The 20,939-nt window shown below is 38.0% G+C and overlaps 1 protein-coding gene and 1 pseudogene across 3 annotated transcripts; one reads left to right on the forward strand and one right to left on the reverse strand.

Moving 5' to 3' along the window:
• Window positions 1-320: 320 nt before the first annotated feature.
• Window positions 321-8,958, reverse strand: LOC126583579 (uncharacterized). Of its 3 annotated transcripts, none has more exons than XR_007609767.1 (6): window positions 8,412-8,958; window positions 6,885-7,256; window positions 4,469-6,812; window positions 2,385-4,387; window positions 1,551-1,844; window positions 321-891 (listed from the first exon to the last, which is right to left on the reverse strand). XR_007609767.1 is itself a non-coding variant. In XM_050248009.1 (5 exons), exons 1-4 carry the CDS (start codon window positions 8,526-8,528, stop codon window positions 2,421-2,423), a joined length of 4,800 nt encoding a protein of 1,599 aa, XP_050103966.1. In that variant the 5' UTR covers window positions 8,529-8,958; the 3' UTR covers window positions 1,193-1,844; window positions 2,385-2,420. The 3 variants fall into 3 exon arrangements, 1 of the variants encoding a protein (XP_050103966.1); XR_007609768.1 differs by lacking the exon at window positions 321-891 and adding an exon at window positions 984-1,171; XM_050248009.1 differs by lacking the exon at window positions 321-891 and having other exon boundaries at window positions 1,193-1,844.
• Window positions 8,959-16,456: 7,498 nt separating this feature from the next.
• LOC126583580 (60S ribosomal protein L13-1-like) lies at window positions 16,457-20,566 on the forward strand (annotated as a pseudogene).
• Window positions 20,567-20,939: the final 373 nt, after the last annotated feature.

Below are 20,939 nucleotides of genomic sequence, written 5' to 3' on the forward strand. Positions count from 1 at the left end.
ATCTAGTGGTCCATTCGAAACCTTAACCGTTCACACGACACGACAGGTGTCTCCAGTTTATGCAATTAAATAAAAGCGACATGTGTTTTGTTAAATTTGTAACCCCAATCCCAGACACTGACATTTGAAACTTTTCTTCTGGAAAGGGATCTTGTCATTCTCAGCAACTCATTCGGGTTCTTAAAATTTGATTAAACGGTTACAAATAAAGACTCATTATAAAAGTTAAAATAAATTTAACCGTTCGATTAAATTTAAAAAATCCGGATTGTTTGATGGGAAGGACTTGATGAAAAGAATCCAGAGATGATCCCTTTCCCTTTCTTCTTAAGAGAGTTGTTCTTAAAGAGAGAGGATACCGAAAATCCTTCAACCACATCCATTCATCGTGCTACCAGTTTTCGTCAGGTACTGTTTATATTTAATTTTCAATAAAAAAACTTTACAATGATATCTGACCACACACGATATAGAATGAACAAATATAATTTGAGAATCTTCGACGATGTAGGATGAACAAATATAATTTGAAAATCTTCGGGATCGCACAAAAAGAATCCGGCAAGAATCCTCACTTGTCCTTAACGCTACTTCGATACTGAAATCTGATAAACGTGTCCTGCACTAACAGTTCGCTTACTTTTTCAGATAAATTTTTTTACGGTCTCCTCCGGTGTATGGCATGCACCGCATGAATAAATTGTTGACGCAATAACTTTGAAGACATTTTCCGCCACAAGAGGGATGAATCCAAGTCAATACATTTCATCACGACGCAACGCTGCTCCGTGGCTGCAAACGGCGTGATCGCATAAAGGCTTGTACAAACAACTAGCAAATCGGGGCAGTTCCAAAACAAGTGATTCTCCGGCGAACAGAAAAAAAAATGATCTGCATTCACATCACGGAACTGAATTCTTCAAGCGAGAAACAGAACAACATTGTTACAAAGATTTTGGAATGCACAACGATGCAGTGAAGGGTAAAAAAATGAGCTAATTGCACGTTCACCGTCTACCCATAATCTTTACGATTACGCTGCAACCGGAGTTACCAGAATTACAATTCGCAGTACAGGTACAAGAAGATAACACAAAATTATACCCACCATGCACAACAGAATTTAGGGAGTACCGATTCGTCGTCAAAAATGCAAAAACTATATAAAACCCTGTCAGCAGCACCATGGAAATTTCACAAACGAGTCAAATGGCATTTCGTAATACAAATGAATCAAATGCGGCAAAGGTGAAGTTTCTGTCCAACAATCTCTAGGTTTGCCCAAGACTCTGGTTATAACTTATAATACAAAGGGGAAGGAAAAAAAAAACCAATACGGTGACGGCCTGTGCAAATTTCCATAACCAGAATGTGATAAGATAACAAAATTCGGCAGTCCTGACTAAGTAATAACTATATATGTAACAACTGGAGAAGAGAAAAAAAATTAATGACAGAATACATGACGACCTTGGCCTGGCCTGAGAGTTCATACAACCAATCTCCCCAATAAATTATGATCGAGTAAGGATCGGGATTGCAATGTGTACCTGAACTGGCACAAGTCCAAATATTGAGCACCAATGTCACGGCTTTAGGCAGTGCGTCGAGGATGCTTTCCAAGAGTTAGATATCTACACAGAAAAACTTGTCTGCAGTGGCTATCAGAGCAGATTCAGTTAAAAGAACTGCTTCCAGGACCCCAGGGGGCTTTCCAAAGTTAAGAGGTGGTACAGACTGGTGTTCCGTGCAATGAACGCATGCACCTGCCCTTTATCATTTTTTACTGTTCATGTGAACAACTTGTCAACTCCTGTACGTTTCCTAGGCGAAACCCCGAAGTGCTGCAAGAAAGAAACGAGAAAGGCTCACCATTAGGAAGAGAATGTTCAAAGAAGAGTTATATCAAAACATATTAAAAACCAAAAACCCAACCAACAAAAGCAGATGTATGAAAGTTTCCAAATTTGGAACGGATGGAAACTCAATTTCAATTCTCCTCTTATTATGATGGGAAACTCAGGTTTCAGATTACAAGTTGCAGTTAAGACAAGGTCATATTCCGCTAATCCTTGAGGAGAAGACCATTTTATGAAAAATAAACAGAATAAGAATTTAACTGAAAATTTGAAAACAATTTTAAAATTAAAAGAAACTTTAGCAGGATCAAATCCAATGCTTCGATTGAGGACAAATCATAATTTAACTGATTGTAATCATAAGGGAATGGAAAAAGATATCTCTAGGGACGAAGGGCATCAATTCAATTTAATTACTGCAGTAGTAACTGTAGTGACACCATCCAAGGGTTTCCTTGCTTGTTTAAGGAAATAAAGAACTTGAATACATTGATAACTAGGATCTGAAAGGCTAGAAAAGCTCACCAAGCCATGACAGGTTTGCTGCATTGTGCCACAATTCTACTGCCATGAAGGCTGCTTATAGCTAACTCGATCAACAGCATCCAATCCACTATCAGGTTCCTTTCTCTTCAATGCACCTCCCACCTGAAACAACTTTAACTGTTCCTCTACCGGACCTTGTGAACTGGGAACAGAAAGCTGCCCCGTTCCCAAAGGTAACCTATCATCTCTCCGTTCTATTTCTGTAGCTCCAGGCCCGGCATTAAGATCAAGACCCTGACTACCCCATTTCCTACCATCAAGGCCAACATTACTGCTACCACTGGGAAGGCTCATCATATAGGGTCTCGGGTAAGGGGATGAAACTACACCACCAGGTCCCACCATCTGCGAGGGCATGGGGGGAAAGCAAAGTGCTCCACCAGATGATGAATCCATATATGCAGTAGAACCAGAAAAGGGGCCCGATGACAAAGGAAAACTGGTTTCAAAAGGAAACCCTGGATATTGAAATGTGGTAGCAGGAGGAAATGGCACAGCAGTTGAGGACGAAAGCACTGGCCTCCTGTAGATTTCAGGACCAAATGCAGCATTACCAGTGGGAGGACATAAAACTCTCTGAGACCCAGCAGCAGCACCGTAACTCTGCTCACACCTGCCAGGGAACATTGGCGGGACTGTGATGGCAGAATATGAGTTTCCTGGAGGGAACCATGCCGAAAAGTTCCCAAAATCAGGGTTGTTTATTCTTAAACCATGAACAGGAGTACGAGGCGGCATACTGGTTTTTAAATGCTGGGTGCAAGGAGCTGTGTCAGTGCCAACTTCATCAAGGCCTGGCCCATTGTTTAAATCGAAGTCTCTGGAGTCGTTGACCGCACCATTAGATAGTCCACCGGATAATGATGACCTACCGGGCAAAGGAGGAATATCCAACCTATAACTGTTGCTTACAAGCGGCCCAATATCAGGACTCTCATCCACTCTATTCAAATCAAGATCAAGCCCTCCAGAGCCCCGATCACGAGATCCAGACTTTACATCCGAGTTTTGAACAACTTCCTCATAAACTCTCTGATCAGGCACATTCAAGTCAAAGTCCAATGGAGGGCGGACTTGTTTGGTGGAAGCAGTATCAACAATAGGTGCATCCGTTGTATTGGGAGATGCTTCTACATTCCTTCGGGGTTCTGCAGGTCGGAATGCACTGGTGGTTGAAGATCCCTTCCATCCAAGTTCACCCGTACTCCGCATCAGGTTTTCAGGAGGGACAAATGAACCTTTGGCCGGTGCTACTACAGTAATTGATGCAGGGAAGCTCCCTGACATGGAAGACATTTGAAAAGGTAAAGGGCAAGGAAAATGAACAGAGGACGAAGTTCCAGGATCTCCTGCTTTAACAAACTCTGGTTGGCTCCCATCATCAACAGGAAAGCCCTCATTCAAATCAAAGTCCAGCTTTACAGCAGTACCTGATGCCGAGGAAACTTGCCGCTCCTCCGTCTCCCCTGATTCAATAACTTCTGACTTACACTTACTAGACTTGTCATGCTGCTCATTTTCTTTAACAGATATTGATGGTGACTCTGCCTTCGAAACCGGTTGATCGGAACAGTGAACAAAAGCCTCGTTTCTTTCTGTAGTATCCTGAGCAAAATCTCTGCTGTTCTGCGAAAATGGAACAGAACTATCCGGTGTCTCTTTCTCTGGCTGTGCAGTGTGACCGGAAGCCTTAATGTCATCTGTCTGTTCATCCATAAACTCCACATGTAAAGTGTTTCCAGAACCAGAACATAGAACAGCATCCTCACTCTTCCCCTCTCTGGAATCTGAGTGGATTCCTTCGACGACAGATGATTTCTGCTCTGTCAGTATAGCACTATTCGAATCCTTTTTTAAATCATGGTTCTCGCCAGCCAATTGAGAGGATGAGCAAGTAGATATTTCAATGTCCTGTTCAACTTTTGCACTCCCAGAGGCTGCTTCAGACACAACTGGTGTACTGCTCCTGACAGTTCTTTCATCTGCACAAAGAACAACCAAATCGTCATCAGAAAAGGAAGATAACACTTTTATCTTATAGTCAGAAATGCTGCTACTGTTACCATTAGAAGCCTCCAATTTTCCTTGCTCATGAGACTGGTTAGATCCTTCAGCCTCCAAATGACCCTCTTTTCTAGCACATGAAAGTGGCTCTAATGCTGAAGCGTCACATGACTCACCAGGCTTCACATCATCCCTCAAGGATTGACCATCAGTATTTTGTTTCTTATTTGAAGAACAATTCAAATTTGCATTACACTCAGCTGTTCTATCCCCGCACCCAGATGAAGCAACTTTAACATCAGCAAAACCATTAGTTGGCAGGTGGGTAAGAGAGTGTCTTGTTTCATTCTTACCTCGCAATGAGTCACGTCCACTGCCCAGCTCAGTAGCACCACTATTGACCGCTCCATTAGGTTGACATTGAATGTCAGCAATTTCTTTGCCCAGTTGTTTCAACTTGGCATCATCTTCTGAGTATGATCTCTCAGGCACAGGAGAATTCCTCCCAGGAGAACCTGATGGTGACACATTCTCAGATTTGGACATTTCTCCAGCAGCCACGCTAGCTAGCAAATTCATCCCAACATCATCACTAGGTGAAGCAGCACCACTACTTTCAGAAAACTTCACACAGCTTTCAACTAACGCATTCATGGAGCTTAACGATGCTTCATATGATTTTCCTGTCCTTAAAGTGACTTTTGACGAGGAACCAGTAGCCTTTGATGCTTCTGTTTGTTTTTCACCATCTTCACCACCCCTATTTTGTTCGCTGCCTATAGTTGGCACATTGCCATCTTCAGAACCAGATGATCCCTCTTTGCTGTGAAATGCATCTGAGTTAACATCTGCTGTGCTATTACCGTGCAAGGCATCACTTCTGTGCTTAGATTTTTGGTCATGGTTGTCATGCTTTTCAGCAGGAGGAGACCCTCTGTTAACAGGATCTTCAAAAGAACCTCCCGAGGTACCACGAGCAGGACTCCTACCAGTGTTTGGCAATCTGACAATCAGCCGGTTGTTTCCATGGTCAACCATGGGCACTTCAGGAAGCTTCTCATAGGATACTCCTACTGTTGAAGCCTTTTCAGAAGTCAAATTTCTATTGAGGGTACAAGCTTTTCCTGGCCCTGATTCCTTCTTAACTCCTGAGGCAGTAGACCCATTAAGGCCATTGCTTGATTTCCGATGGCGAGAAGAACTGCCAGAAATTTTGCTCGCACTAACTGAACCAGCAGACGAGCTCCTTGCATCTTCCCTATATAAAGAACCCACTGTCCTCGCATGATCACTTGACTGGCTGTTGTTCTGAGACTGGCTAGAACTGCTGCTTCTTTCCTCCTTAATTGGTGTCAATGGAAGATCTGAAGCTCCGGCACCTAACGTTCTGAAATTCTGGTCCCTTGAGAGATTGCCGGATGATATACTCAACAATTTCGTTGATCCAGGTGAACCAGAAGATTTAGAAACTGTTTCTCCACAGCCAAGTTTAATCTGAGGAGTTTTAGACACAGAAGGTTGCATAGTAGAACTTTTTGTGCCAACCTCAGATGAACTTCCAATTTTTCTGCTCCCTACATGAGAAACTTCTGAAGATGCATGCTTCGTAGGCCAGGAAACACCACCACGACTAGATCCAGTCTTTGTCTCATTCAAATTCATCTCAGCTTCAACACGTTTCTTCCACATATCAACTAAACTTCTAGCTTTCTTCTGGATTTCAGAGTTTCTGTAAGTGCGTAAATTATTCACAGATTTGCCAACATTACAAGTCTGCAGCGCATGAAGATTCACAGGAACCTTCTCCAGTGCACGAAGTAAGGCAAAAAGAAATTCCTCAGCGGATTTATCACTTTCTTTTGGGCTACTACCATCACCAAGTTTTCCCTTGTGAACTTCTTGGAGCCATTCATCCAACACACACAAACCCTTGCGTTGTACAAATTGCCCAAGGCAATCCAACCTATCAGTAACTGCTATCACATCAACAAGCATTCTTCGGCCAGCCAAATCTATTTTCTTATCAGCACTTTCAGCTTTCATAAGTTGGACAAACTTCTCAACCCCCTGTGTGTCTAGTAGTCCTCCTTTGTCTGTTATTTTTCCAAGCTCAGACTTTAGCATATTTTCAGGTCTGGACTGACCAGACTCTCCATCCTCTATTTTAACTAAACGTTCTCGTTTGGCAGGTTCAGAGCCCTGATCTCCTCGTTCCCTCTTTTTTCCTTTAACCTGCGAAGAAAAGGGGGATGTGCTATTCTGTAAACTATCTGAACCAGATTTTATCTGTGGTGTTGATGACGGAGTATTCAAGGGTTTCGGAGAACGACCTCCCGACTGCACTGCCCCATGCATTTCTAGTCTTGTCTTGTCTAATAGCTGATCTACTTCTTCCTGTCGTTCCTGCAGTTTAAAGAATAATCACTACAAATCTGAATCATGAGCATAGACAATGAATAAGTAGTGAATACTCACATTAATAAAGTCTTTGTCAGTTAACCACCATAAACAATTGTTCTCAGTATCATACACTCGTCTGCACACAAATGAGGATATCCCTGAAGGAAGTTCAACACCTTTACGAAGGAATGCGACTTTACACGGATGGAGTAACGATGCAGCAGGTATCTCATCCTTGTGAAAGGAGTAAAAGACCTCGTTTGGGGCAGCTTCTAGCGAGACCCCTTTGGAAAGCTTTACATCAGCAGGTCGATAAAGCCAATTTACACCTAAACATAGACGTTCCTCCTTGTCTAATATTAGCCTACGAATTATTCCAATAAAAGGTGGGGAATCCTGGGGTGGCTTGAAAAGTGCACAGTCGCCAACACAAATTTTGCGTCCATCCTATACAACAAGGGAAAGATCTCATCAAGCTTAAGAAATACTAAGTAAAGTTTGACTGTATTTAGATACAATAGAAATCATACAGAAAAATGGATAGACAAGAGAACGTTAACATGTATTCAGCAAACAGAACAAGAAAACACAGCAAAATAGTTTCAGATATGAAGCTATAGTTGAGGCAATATAGAAGCATCAGGACTCATACAAATGAAGGTCAATTCTTAAACAAAAAACATAGATACATCTCAGACAAACCATAAAATTTAACACAAAGTGAAGTTCCTTAAATCATTCCTCCCAATCGTATCCCACTAAGTGAGTAAGTGGGGTCGGCCGTAAGGATCCTAGAACACTCGGTTTTGCACCAAGTCTTCCATTAGCTCCAGGTCCATGTCTTTTCTGAGAGCCTCTTTCCAAGTCTTCCTAGGTTTTCCTCTACCCTTTTCCAAAAAGTTTTTTTAAGAAACTGAAACCAAGCTAATTCTAAAGAATAGACAATCTGAAATTAAGGAAGCTTATAAGACAAAATATAATTCCAAAGCACTCAATCAATTACGTTCTATCAGAATCAACGAGAGAGAAAAACAAAGTACAAAAAAGAAAAATCCCGCTTTCTTTGTCAGTTACTCTATCATGCACATCCACAGGCTTCAGCTAATCCATCTAAGCAACCAAAAAAGGAACAATTATAAACACGCAATCCGATGTGAGGTAGTAACCGAAATTCAAACCCAACAAATTCATCCATGAGATAAACAGGACAGACATATGAAGTCCAGGTAACAAGAGGAATACATTAAATTCACATATACGTATGAATGGTTAATTAACCACATAAAAAAGGTTTGTTTCTTCCTATCAAAAGGGAGCCAGATAATCGCAAGATGGAAAATTTAAAAATAAATAAATACCCAATACCCAATTGGAGGACAAATTAACCAAGAGAAATCAAAACCCACGAAAATTCGAGAAACCGGAAGAGTAATTTTACCAAAGGAAGGGTGTAACAAAATCCAAAACGACGACAAACGAAATTAAAGTAATTAATAACATAATAGCCGTAACAAAGGCTCAAGTTAATCGAAAACCAGCATAAATTGACCGAAAAAACAACAAAAAGAAATAAAATCGCTCGGAGAAGGTGAAATTATATACTTTGGAGAAGGAATCGGTTGCGGTAGAATGGTCGGAAGCTACAGTCGTGGCGTTGGAATGAGGGACAGGCCACATGTGCCGACGGCGTATCGACTTCTCAGCTGGCGAACCATGCATAGCCCTCCATCTCGGTTTTCAATTCGCGAGCAATCGATCCCACAATCGTCCACCTTGATATGAAACATCAATCCGGAGTCGAATTCAACAGCAAGAACCCTAGATTCTCGAAATTCGGAGGGGGAGAGGGGAGAGGGGGGAGGGGATAAAACCCTAGATCAAGCCGCGGGTCTTCGATTGGGTGGGGGTTGAAACGATTCGGGGAAGCCTAGGGCTTAGGTGGCGGGGATTTAACCATGGGTCGGGTCAGAGAGATTTAAGGATTTCGGATCGAGAACGAGGGAAGGTAATTTCAATCGGCGGAATCCAGAGAGATTTCGTGCGAGGAGCTCGGGATGAGCGAGAAAGTGAGGAGAGAGAGAGAAGGAGAGATTTGGTACGCACGACGAAACAGGTGAGAGAGAAGGAAAAAATAAAGAAAAAGAAAAAGAAATGAAAGGAAAATGGTTTTGGGGCCGAGAAAACGCCAGTTTTGCAAAGCTAATGCTTGATGGAGACAACAAGGACGACGTCGTTTCGGGCCTGCACAAGTTAATTTTCAACAGGAGGCAGATTGTCTGCGCTCAAGATGTGCTTCTCATCTCCTCCTCTCATTCTATTTGTACGGTCACGGTTAAGCTAAGTCAATATTTTATATTCTTATTATTTTTTATCTTATTATTTCTATAACAAAATTAATATAAAATATTGACATGACTTAATTGTGACCGCACAAAATATAAATGAATGAAAAGGATTCCCAAGCAGACAATCTGCTTCCATTTTCAATATGGTGTGTTATTTAATAGGTTCTCAAAATTCCATATTTCCAATTATGTACTTATATTTATATATATATATATATATATATATATATGAATTAATGACATTTAATATTCATATCCTTCTGTTGAAAAAACCCACAAAGTGCATATGAAGTCTTTTAACAAATTTCTAAATTTTCACCTATAAAAAATTTACTTGCTAGTAATTTTAGCATTTTGGTGAAAGACTAGCAAGCAAATGGTTTAATATAAGAAAACTAATGAAAAAAATCCCTAAAAATTTTGAGTTTTAATCAAAATGACAAAAAGTTGTTGTAAGTGAATGGTATTAAAAGTGATTTTTTAGCAAAGTTCTAAAAAACGTTAGGCGCTAATCAGGCGGCGGGCTGGTGCCTAGCACCTAGGCAAATTTAGCTAAATTTCTTATATATCTGGTAAATAAATGCATATTGACACTTACAAAAAATTATACTTGTATGAAATCTATGGATAAGAGAATAAAAGAATGAAAAAATGAAAAAAAAAATCAACAAGTCCAAAATTTAAAAACATATTAAGCATATATGCCATATAACCATAGTGAGGAGTATTGTAGGATGACATATGTACAATAAGTTCACAATTTGAAACCACATAAAATGCAAAATAGGAGGAAAATAAGGAAATATAGTTATGTAGATAGGATTTTTTTTTTTAATTTCAAAAAAAAAAAAAAAAAACCGCCTAGAGCCCAGCTGATTTTCCAACTGATTTGCAAGAAAACGACTCGGGTCACCACCGCCTAATGCCTAGGCCATTTTTTAGAACACTAATTTTTAGAGTAAAAATATTTTTTTTCGTTAAAATGAACAGTACCATAAGTGTTTCGTTAAAACTCCCTTAAATATAATCCTTGAAGAACAAAGTGTGGAATTCACTAGAAATGAGAGAGAAATCTCAAAATGTTGTAATTCATTAATGATTGAATGAACACAATTGATACATCCAGATGACTTAAATAAAGATTACAATCGCTTGGAACAATTCAAAGAACTTCTAGGAATTAAAGCAACATTAATTAAAACATTAATCGAACGGAAATCAAAATGTCTGATTTTTATCACGAAACTTTAAATACTATTTTGGAGGCTAAAACGACCCTGGATGGCTAAAATCTATCGCATATCATGGCAAAGCGATGAGTTTGACTCAATGAGTCACTCCTTTTCAAAAATGCATCATGGGAATGCAAATCATTGCTTCCTTTTATCTTCTGACAGTCCATTTCCTTTCCAATCCATTATGTTATTTGTTCTACATCACTTTTGTAAACGCATGTTTTTCATTTTCTCATTTAAAGCAATTTTAATTTTTTTATTAAGTACAACGTAAGTGATTTTGGACGGTCCATAATCACACTCAAAGATGTCGAAAGTTGTAACAAACGTTGTTATTAAATCGTTTTTATTTATTTTATACTAAAAAATGTGTCTCAAAATGAGTGTGTTTAAAATTATTGAGCATGTGCCCTGGGTTAATTTTATAATATGCCCAATTCTATTAGCAAACATGATGATTATTTTTAGCATGTGGGAGTAGTGAAGAAAAATTTATCATACTATTAATTATGGTACTTTGTTGGTGAAACACTCTGACCCAAATATCAATTTTGAATATCGGCCAGCATATCTCGATTCGAGTGTCACCATGATATTTGAGTTGGGGTGCAGCAGTTGGCATACCATATTTTTATTAGAACGACTTTGACTACGTAAATTTTAGCATTTTCATAGAATTCAATACTGAATTAATAATCTCACAATTACCACAAGATTATGACTAACACTCGTTATTTTGTAAAGTGAGAGGAACAAAAATAGTTATTTTTTACTATAAATAATTATGATTTTGTTACAAAACCACGTGTAACGCTAAGTATGTATGTAACAAAAATTAAGGTTGTAAAGTCATAAAGTGAATCTTAGAAAAAACACTTGAAATGCTTTTTGCAAAAAGCACTCACTTTAAGTGCTTTTGAAACTCAAAAAACACTTTCACCTAAAGCGCTTTCAGTTATATTAAAAGCATTTCCAAACGAGCTTATATAATTGATAGGATTTCCTAAATTGTAAATTTTGGTAGATTTTGGTGGTCACCTTACCCACACTCACTACTCACCTCTCCTCCCAGCAGCATCACTACCTCCTCAAGATCAAAGATTTGTACGCTTCTATCACGAAGTTCAGAGGTCTTCTTTTCTCAACTCTTTGAATCCAGATTCTCTCCTCTCTTATTTTTTTTCTTCCTTCCAGTTTTCTCTTATTTAAATGCTCACAATTTAATCACGTTAATATCTTACGGTTTAAGAGAGATGAGGAGATTTGGAGCGGAAATAATCATACTCCCAACTGCTTTCATACATATCAGTTTGCAAATGTTAGAATGTACGGTAAGTGGATTTCATGTACTCGGTTTGGTTAGCAAACGGGAGGCATTCCAACTAATGCTACCAAGGAAAACTGAGCTTTTAATGGACTTGAAACTATAGTTGTAAAGTTGTCCTTTATAAATGGACCCGGAAAAAAAGAGTTTGTAATTCAGTTGATTACTTGCATTCATTATATATAATCAGATTCAACTTCAATGCAACGGGAAGAAAATAGTTTGTAGTTCAGTTGACTTAAAATACTACCGTAATGTTCTGGTTGCATTAAGTTGTTACATAACCCTGTATGATTCACTTTCCATTCCTATCGAGTAAACAATGTCCATAAGTTTTTTTTCTTTTAAAAAAAAAAAAAATCAGCTGATGGCTTTGTCGGAAGTTATATGAAGAATCGCTGAGATATTTCAACTTTCTTCTAACCATCATCGTGCGATTTACAAACATCATGAATAAAAAACTTAAGACGTGTCGTTTGAAGACGAACTTAAAATCGATTTTCAACCACTGAGTCACCAGTGCCGTGACGTTTGCAATACCCATGAGTTAAGTGGAAGACATAACGTGCAACCTGTTGCTGTACAGCCCAGCAGATGGTGATTGACATCACGTTCACGATCATCATCCAATCTGAGCCGTGGATCCAACAATACCTCTCCTACTTTCGGAATTCTTATCCTTGATTGGTCACCCTCAACCAAACTTTTAAAAGAATAACACCACAGCAGAGTCCACCCCTCGGTCATCACATGGCTTGTCGTTTTCCCCCATCCAGTGATGTGGATTAGAGTTTGGTTGTTGCATGTATAAAGCTGTTTTCAAAAACCCCAATACCAGAACAATCCAAAATCTCCCATATATTTGAGTCGTTTTCTGACGCTGATGGCCGACGAAAACGACCCGTTTGTTTTCTGGTATTTCTCTTCTGGGTATTTCTAAAAACAAAAACAAAAAATCTTTTTCATAAAGGATATTTGAAAGCAACGTTTCGGAAAACAAACAAAACAATTACATTTGATTTTGACTGGGAAAAATAATTGGTTTTTAATTTGTTGAAAGCTCAACAAACTTTCGCGAAGTGGGAAAAAAAAGATAACAGATGCGTTTTTGGAATGGTAGTTGATTGATTCAAGTTAAAACGAGAGTTTTTGGAAATGGACAACAAGAATTTTGTTTTGGGGACTGATTAGGCCATATGTTGCCTCTCCGTTTTTGAATGCGACCCATCTAAATCATGAATCGAGATTCTCTCTGAATCTCCAAGTTCGGAGCTTGCAATGTAGACCAAAAACCTGAGCCGTTTAGGGGGAGGGAAAGAAATTTGGACTCTTAATTTGTATAAAGTAGCCAATGATATGAACAAATGGTGACAATAAAGTTTTAATTGAGTGGTCCGAATTACTAGATCCGTTGACTCTCAAAGATCCAGAGTGGATCTCAATTCCTAAATCATAATCCCACCAAATCAATTGAATTCAGGAAACAATGAACTGTGTAAAATGTAGACGTATATAGCTACATTTCATGACGGAATATTTGGTGATTTGATCGTACAAGTTACACATGCAAATTTAATTACATCCATGTCTTTTCAGTTTGACACTTTTGTCAAGTTCACACCTCGTTATGGTTTGAGAAAGAAGAAAAAACTTCAGTACGGCAGATTAATTACGTGATTAATAAGGCTACTCCCACAAAACAATAGGTATTCATGTATTTTGATTTCATTCGTGGACCAAACTCGTGTAAAAATAATCAGCAAGGCATAGGGTTTCACTTTTCGTGAACGTGAATGACCAGCCATGTGGTTAAGCCATCTTATAGTCTGATTAGGTGAGTACTAAGGTCACTCTCACATAGGAGTATGTTACATGTATTGGGACAATATTGGTCGACCTCAAGTGCACAGGGTCCAACTTCTTGTGAGAGTATCTAACCAGCCACAAGTAGTGGCGAATTCATGAAAAATCTTTGGGGGCCATAAGAAAAACAGAGTACGTAACATGTACATTTTCATTTAAACAACATGTAAATTTTTTAGTGTGGAATTTCGTTGAACAATTAATGCGCCATAGTCATATACCAAGCCATACAACGCGCACAAAGACGCTTTCAGCAAGTTTCAACAGTTTTTTAGAGTGACCTAAGGGCGTCTACTCTAAATACTATATACAACTATTTGTTTAGGGCATGATAGATTGATGAGTAGGAAGATGATGGTGGGAGGAACGTAATTGTAGGATCCTGTTTCCAGCTTGACAATGTCGTTGGCCTACAAACCTTCTTAACATATTTACTTAATTTATACTAAAATTTTCTTAATCAGACGATGTTAGTTAATGTTATATACACCTAACCCATAAATATAGAAGGCTGGAATGTTCTAACTTTTGGAGGCCGGCTTCGATATTTGTTTTTTTTGTTTCTTTCAGAAATTTGCTGTACAATAAGATTTGATTCACAGTTGGCAGCAAAGGCATCGTAAATTTTCAACTATTCAAATGTAAACAATCATAATCCATGCAGAACGCTACGTTTCACACAACGTAAGATCCTATGAATGGTTTCATTCGACATCGTGATGAAAGATATAGCTTATGATTATCGGTTATGATCATGCAAGATACAACTAGCATTGACTAAGACATTGCACAATGATCCAAACACTTTGTCGCCTCAAGAAATTGGTGGTTAGCGATCTCAGAGTGACAGTTAGGCCAAGGCAAAGAGAACCCTTCTAATATTGTAAAATGCGTTTTACAACTCGAGAATTATTCATCCATTGGCATAATAAAAACAAAATTTGTGTTAGAATGTGGTCCAATAGTTGCTTTTAGGTTACTTAATGTTTCAGTGACGTCATTCGCCAATAAATGTTTGACATGTGATCAAAATGGGAATCACACGTTCAATAAAAAAGACTTGTCACGTGGTGAATAGGTAACGAGGTAGTATCTATCTATGCTAATATGCGAAATTGCGGTGAAAAACTTACTTACACTGGACATATCTCTCTCTATCTTTCTGTTCACACTTTTTGGTCTCTTTCTATCTTTTAAGTCTATTTCTCTTTTCACATCTTTCTCTCATTCCGATAGAAGAAAAAAAAAACGATACATAATTATTCACCAACTGATCGAGAGGGACATGAATAATGATATGGTAATAATATAACTTTCCTTAAGAACTAAGAGTCAAAGTATTTGAAATCTTAGGATCGTGCAACCAAACAAATACCATGGCCATAATCATGACGCATATTATGTTAACATAGTTGTCATTGTTAGTGTTAATCAGAGGGCCTACTAATACACGCATAGTCGTGATCAAATTACATCACAAGTTTCTCAACACGTTTCATGTTTGCACAATTTCGTGTATATTGGACTTTGCTCTTGATCTACGTGTTCGAGTTGACAGATCCAAAGATTCGTACCTCTCATTTTAATAACGCGGTTCTTATTAGTTCATTATATTAATTCACTTCACACAAACTAAGAATTCAAATATCTATTTCTCTTCAACTGTCCAGATCTCTAAGATCTTGAGTTCCGGACATAAAAATCTGAAGAGAATCTCAACTCTTAGATAAATGGGGGGAAGAGATGGAGAAATATTTAGTTCCATATGTTTTAAAAAGAGTGGTGGGAAATTTTATTTTTTAAGTTATTAATTTTTTAGCACACATATCCCACCATTTGTATAATGACATGTGATGTATCATCCCGTGTACCGATTACACTGAAAAATCTCTCGAAGAGATGGGGTTTGAAAATGACAGATTGGGTGGCTTGTAATATAGTAGACACGGCACTGCTTTTGTAAATTTGTGCTTGATGGTTTCATCTAATATGGCAAACATACCTTTCCAGATCATGCATCGTGATACAAATTTCATGATCAATGACTCCCTCTTTCTTTTGCCTACTTGCTTAAGAAAAAATATTGTTCAACTTTTTACGCATTCGATTCAATTAGGATGTTGAGTATTTTAATTAACTTAATAAATTATAGAGTATTTAATCAAGATTTTGAGTGATGTTATAAAATTCAACGTGTATTCAATCATGATTTTAAAATAATTTTTTTTTTATAAATCCGTGTGTATTCAATTAGGATTTTAAAAAAAATTATAATATTCCAAGAGTATTCAATAGGAATTTGTTTAAAAAAAAAAACTTTTAAAAGTGAGGAATTTGAGACAATTAGAGAGATTTCGTAGTGTATTTTAAGTATTTACAAATCTCACATCTCCCCTTGAGATTTCAAGAGATTTCGTATATCTTGCCTATTTTCTTATCTATTTGGTTAAGAAAGAATATTGTTCGACTCCTTACATGTAAAAAGTCGCTCTTTGTTATCAGCAAATAAACATAATAAATAAAAAAATGATCAAAAAAGAAAATTTATATGCATTTGTTAAACTATATTTATTTGTGAAATTAAAATTGTGACGACTCGTCCCTATATTATTTATGTAATTTCTTTCCGACTATGTGAAATGACTATTATGCCCTTATTGGCAAGTGACGTGGACGTATTTATATCGCTTTTATTTTATTTCTCACTATTCCAATTAAATTGTACACGTTATTACAAGTGTACGAGAATTTCTACCGGTGTAGAAACACTGTTACGGATAGGTTTCATATCCTTTTAATATAGAAAATTTGAAAATTTACCCATGGCTTTCTTTAAAGCCGACCTGTGCCTTTTCCTTATTATTCATGAATCAAATCTCTTCCAAAACCTTCTCCTCCATTTATTTTTCATGTTTTTCCTCATAGCCAATCAAGTGCCTTTCCTCAATTCTGGCACCCAATCAGTGATCACACTTTCACAAACCTTCACCCAATCAGAAAATGCAAGTCACACTCTCTCTCTCTCCCAGAATGTCTCTCTCTCACCATTTTCTCTGCAACAAGGAAGACCAACCCTAAATCTTCACTGTTCGAGCTTAAAAACCTTACCATTGTGTTCACCTTACCGCCACGAACACAAACATACCAACCAAACTAAGAATGGATGAGTTTTGACTCGCCAACTCAGACGGTTCGAACTCGAACGAGTTGAGTTTTACGTGTTTTCAACCGAGTCACGATATTTTAGGACTCGGGAAAGCCTCTACGCAACTTCATATGGTCCCTAGTCAAGGTTTGAGGAAGCTTTGACATGAAACAACTCGGTTTCGAGAAGTTCAAGTTTGATCCATGCCTTTCGAGCCAATTTCCAGCCAAACCACAGCGAGTTGGCCAACATGCAAGTTTTCGGCTAGTCTGATGGCTTTTAAGGCATTTTCCGGCCAAACCATGGCGAGTTTGACGTCGTGCGAGGTACCATTCTCTTCGTCTCTTCGAGAACTACAACTTTCATTTTTGTTTCACTCGATTTCGTTGAGTAACGAGGAAGTTGTGAACATTTAAAGGTGGTGTAGTTTTCCGGCTGAATTCCGATCTTCCTCTTCCTTTGGGTCCGGCGACCCATATGTTGGACTCGGGCCAGGCTTTTAAGCCCTACCCTTTCAAACCCAGGCCCTTTGGGCTAAGTAGAAAAAGGCCTTTGGCCCGTGACTCCAAACCCATAACCCTTTTAATTCTTTTGTTTTATGTTATTTGTTAAATTAAGGGTCTTGGGCCTTAATTGTGAAGACCTAAACCCTTTTAGTTAAGGCCTTTAGGCCTAGAACCCTTAAGTCCAACCTATTAAACTAACCCAACCTAATAACCCTTAACCCAGATGAAATATTCCGTTAGGGAATATTCCATCCGTCAAAGAATATTCCGTCCTTCGGAATATTCATCCTGTTGATTTTTGTTGACTTTTCAGAAATTTAAGCGGGACCATTCTTAGGGTAATTCGACGTCCTGAATTTGTTTTTGACGTCCGTTTTCCCAAGTTCAATTGTTATAATATAGTTTTATTAATTGTACCTTTATGTGCTTAGGGATAATTATTAGTGGCGTTGCGTTTCCATCTTTGCTAGGTTGTGTGGCTCGTCAGCGGTGAAATATCTGTGAGTGAGCAGTTTAATACATATTATAGTCCATAAATGCGTATTTACTTCATTTTATGCTTATATTGCCTAGTATCATTATTGTGATATGAATTGTGATAAATGCTGCTATATGGTTGAGATATACTTGTCATGACATTCATAAATACTTGTATGCATGCTCATCTTGCTGCACCTCGGTGTTAATACTCGCTCCAGGGCCAGTCCTTCACGTGTATGTTCACATCGCACCATTCGTTCACCTTGGATCCAAGTTAGGTGCCAGTCTTGTTGGGCAGATTGTATTAGGCAATTCGACTTGTATGTGACCGTGCTTCTGCAACAGTCTTCGCGTGATCGTAGTACTAGAGCGCATTGATTACACCCAGTCTTGTCGGGTAGAATTGCCTTAGGCAATTCCGACTCGTGTACTAGCTTAGATGATGAGCAAACTATTTATAATTGATTATCACATGATTATATTACTTTGGCATTTGATATATCATGGCTTGGCATATTTCTGGTTATATTGTTGTTATATTTGATTACATACTTACGTAGTATTCTTTGAGGAAACTATACTTGTTTTACGGCGATGGGTTAGTATATTAAAAAATAAAGGTTTTCGTATAAGCATTATTTTGTTGACCCACTCAACTTTGTTTTTCACCCCTCTAGGTTTAGTAGCTGTGTTTACGCGTATACGAGGATTCTGGCAAATCTCAAGAGATGGTTACCTTCAGTGGTATAACCCTCATCCTATTTACTATACTGTCTTATGCTCTAACATTATGTGTGAAAATGGTTCAATCCCGCTCACCCGCGCACTCTTTTGATTAGGCACTTTTAGGTTTAATTTATTCATTTTTTCCACATCACTACACTTTATGGTTTCGTCACTTTCCAGGTGTCGGCCAACACAACTTGATTTGGAGTTCAAGTGGACATTCTGGATCGGGGTGTGTCAAAAATAACTTTTTATATATAAGGGGTCTAGTATTTTTCTTTGTTAATGAATGGTAAGAGATTTAATTAGAAATGCTTACGGAATGACTAAAAGTGCTTTGAGAAGCCGAACGTCCAACTGATTTTGGATAAAAAGCATAAAAGTGGTTCCGAAGAAGCAAATCGCAAGCGGGCCTTATGTCCTTTTGCGTATTTGGAAACTATAAAGGATTGGAATCATGGGCCGGTTGGAAGGCCTAGTCTTCATTATTTTGGTTCACTTAATAATGAAGCCCACAAAAGTTGGTGGAAATTAGAAAATGTTAAGCTATTTGCACATTTGAATATGGTCTAGAGAATTTAATTTTTTTTCTTCATTTTAAAAGAGAATTTATTAACAAAATTAATTTTTTCCTTTTTAAAGGATAAAATAAAATAAAATTAACTTTGTCAACAAAACTAAAGAAAAAAAACGAAAATAAAAATTATGGACATTATAGTAAATTAAAAACAAAAATAATATATTTTTTTTCAAAGCTTCACATTTAGATAACTATATTAGTTGCCTTATTTTCTCTTCTACGTTTTTCTCCTTAATAAAATAAACTTTTAGTGATGAAATAATTATCCAAAAACAATCACTAAAGATATTAACAACATCTTTAGCGACAAAAAAATCTTTTGAAGGTTGTCACCAAAAAGCTTTAGCGACCATTTTAAACTCTCTCTCTTTCTTTGAAAATGTGTACAACTGCCAGTTTCAACTAAAAAAACTAGTTATCCAAACGTTTGGATTTGCATCCTTTTAGTTAAGTGCATTTGCCTTTGCACTTAAGATTCCCAAATGACTTGTAGCTCGGTTAGTTACCTTCGAATTTGTATCCTTTTAGTTAATATTGAATTATAGTACAAAAAGAAGACTTAGAAAGATTTTGGTTGAAAATTTCTGTCGAAGTATCAAGTTACCAAACATAACCTAAAAATTGAAAATCTCAGAAGATGTGCGAAGGATCTTAGGAAGATGATCAGTAGGGTTCTATTATTGTAGTCCATCTTATAATTAGCTCCTCTAAAGCTAACATATTGATCATGATGAGAATCTGAGCCAGCGGAGGAAGCAAGAGAGCATTTCATCGCGAACGCCGATTTCAGGTAAGCCATGGTGAAGCACAACAACGTTATCCCGAGCTCTCACTTCAGGAAGCACTGGCAGAACTATGTGATCAAGAACTGGTTTAACCAACCTGCTAGGAAGACCAGGAGGAGGACTGCTCGCCAGAAGAAGGCTGTGAAAATCTTCCCTCGTCCAACCACTGGGCGCCTGCGTCCCATTGTTCATGGACAGACTCTGAAGTATAACATGGAAGTGAGAGCTGGTAGAGGTTTTACTCTTGAAGAATTGAAGTCTGCCGGGATTCCAAAGAAACTTGCACTAACCATTGGAATTTCTGTTGATCATCGTAGGAAGAATCGTTATCTCGAGGGTCTTCAAGCTAAATTAGTGGTCTTCCCAAGACGCGCTAATCATATATCAAGGCTGGTGATTCTCATGCAGAGGAAATTGCCAATGCCACCCAGCTCCAAGGCCCCTACCTTCCAATTGTACGTGAGAAGCCTACAGTTGAGCTTGTGAAGGCTACCGATGAGTTGAAATCATTCAAGGCATATGACAAACTTCGCGTGGAGAGGATGAACACACGCCATGTTGGTGCCCGGCTCAAGAAGGCAGCCGAGGCAGAGAAGGAAGAGAAGAAATATAGAGCTTGATGCGCCCTTGGTGTCGGGTTTAATTTGGGAAGGATTTTTGTTTTAGGTTTTCATCTGTTCACTGCTGGATTTGTTTCTTGAACCGATCAATTTTAGAGTTTGTAAACTTGAGTAATCCAAGTAAAAAAGATGCTTCCATTGCTATTTATTTTTTATAAAATAATAATAATAATAATAAATAAATAAAAAATTTCTGAGATTACTGATAGATTACACAAGATCGACTTGAAATCTGACTATGATCACTATCCAGGATTCCTGCTCATCAATCACTGCAAGCTAATTATATGGAAATCTAATATATATGTGGCGGATCAAGGATTTGAAATTCGGGAGTCATGGTGTTAAAAGTTTAAGTTTTTTATATAGAAACAGAGCGCAAAGTGTGCAAAAAAAAATATTTTATCCACTGAGACGTTTCATGGAACATTTGGTGGACTTATTGCCATCAACCAGATAACTATGTTGCACACATATCAACAGATATCGACATATGTCAAAACATTATGATAAGTGATACC

The sequence above is a fragment of the Malus sylvestris genome, chromosome 9 (assembly GCF_916048215.2).
Source record: "Malus sylvestris chromosome 9, drMalSylv7.2, whole genome shotgun sequence".
Lineage (NCBI taxonomy): Eukaryota > Viridiplantae > Streptophyta > Magnoliopsida > Rosales > Rosaceae > Malus > Malus sylvestris.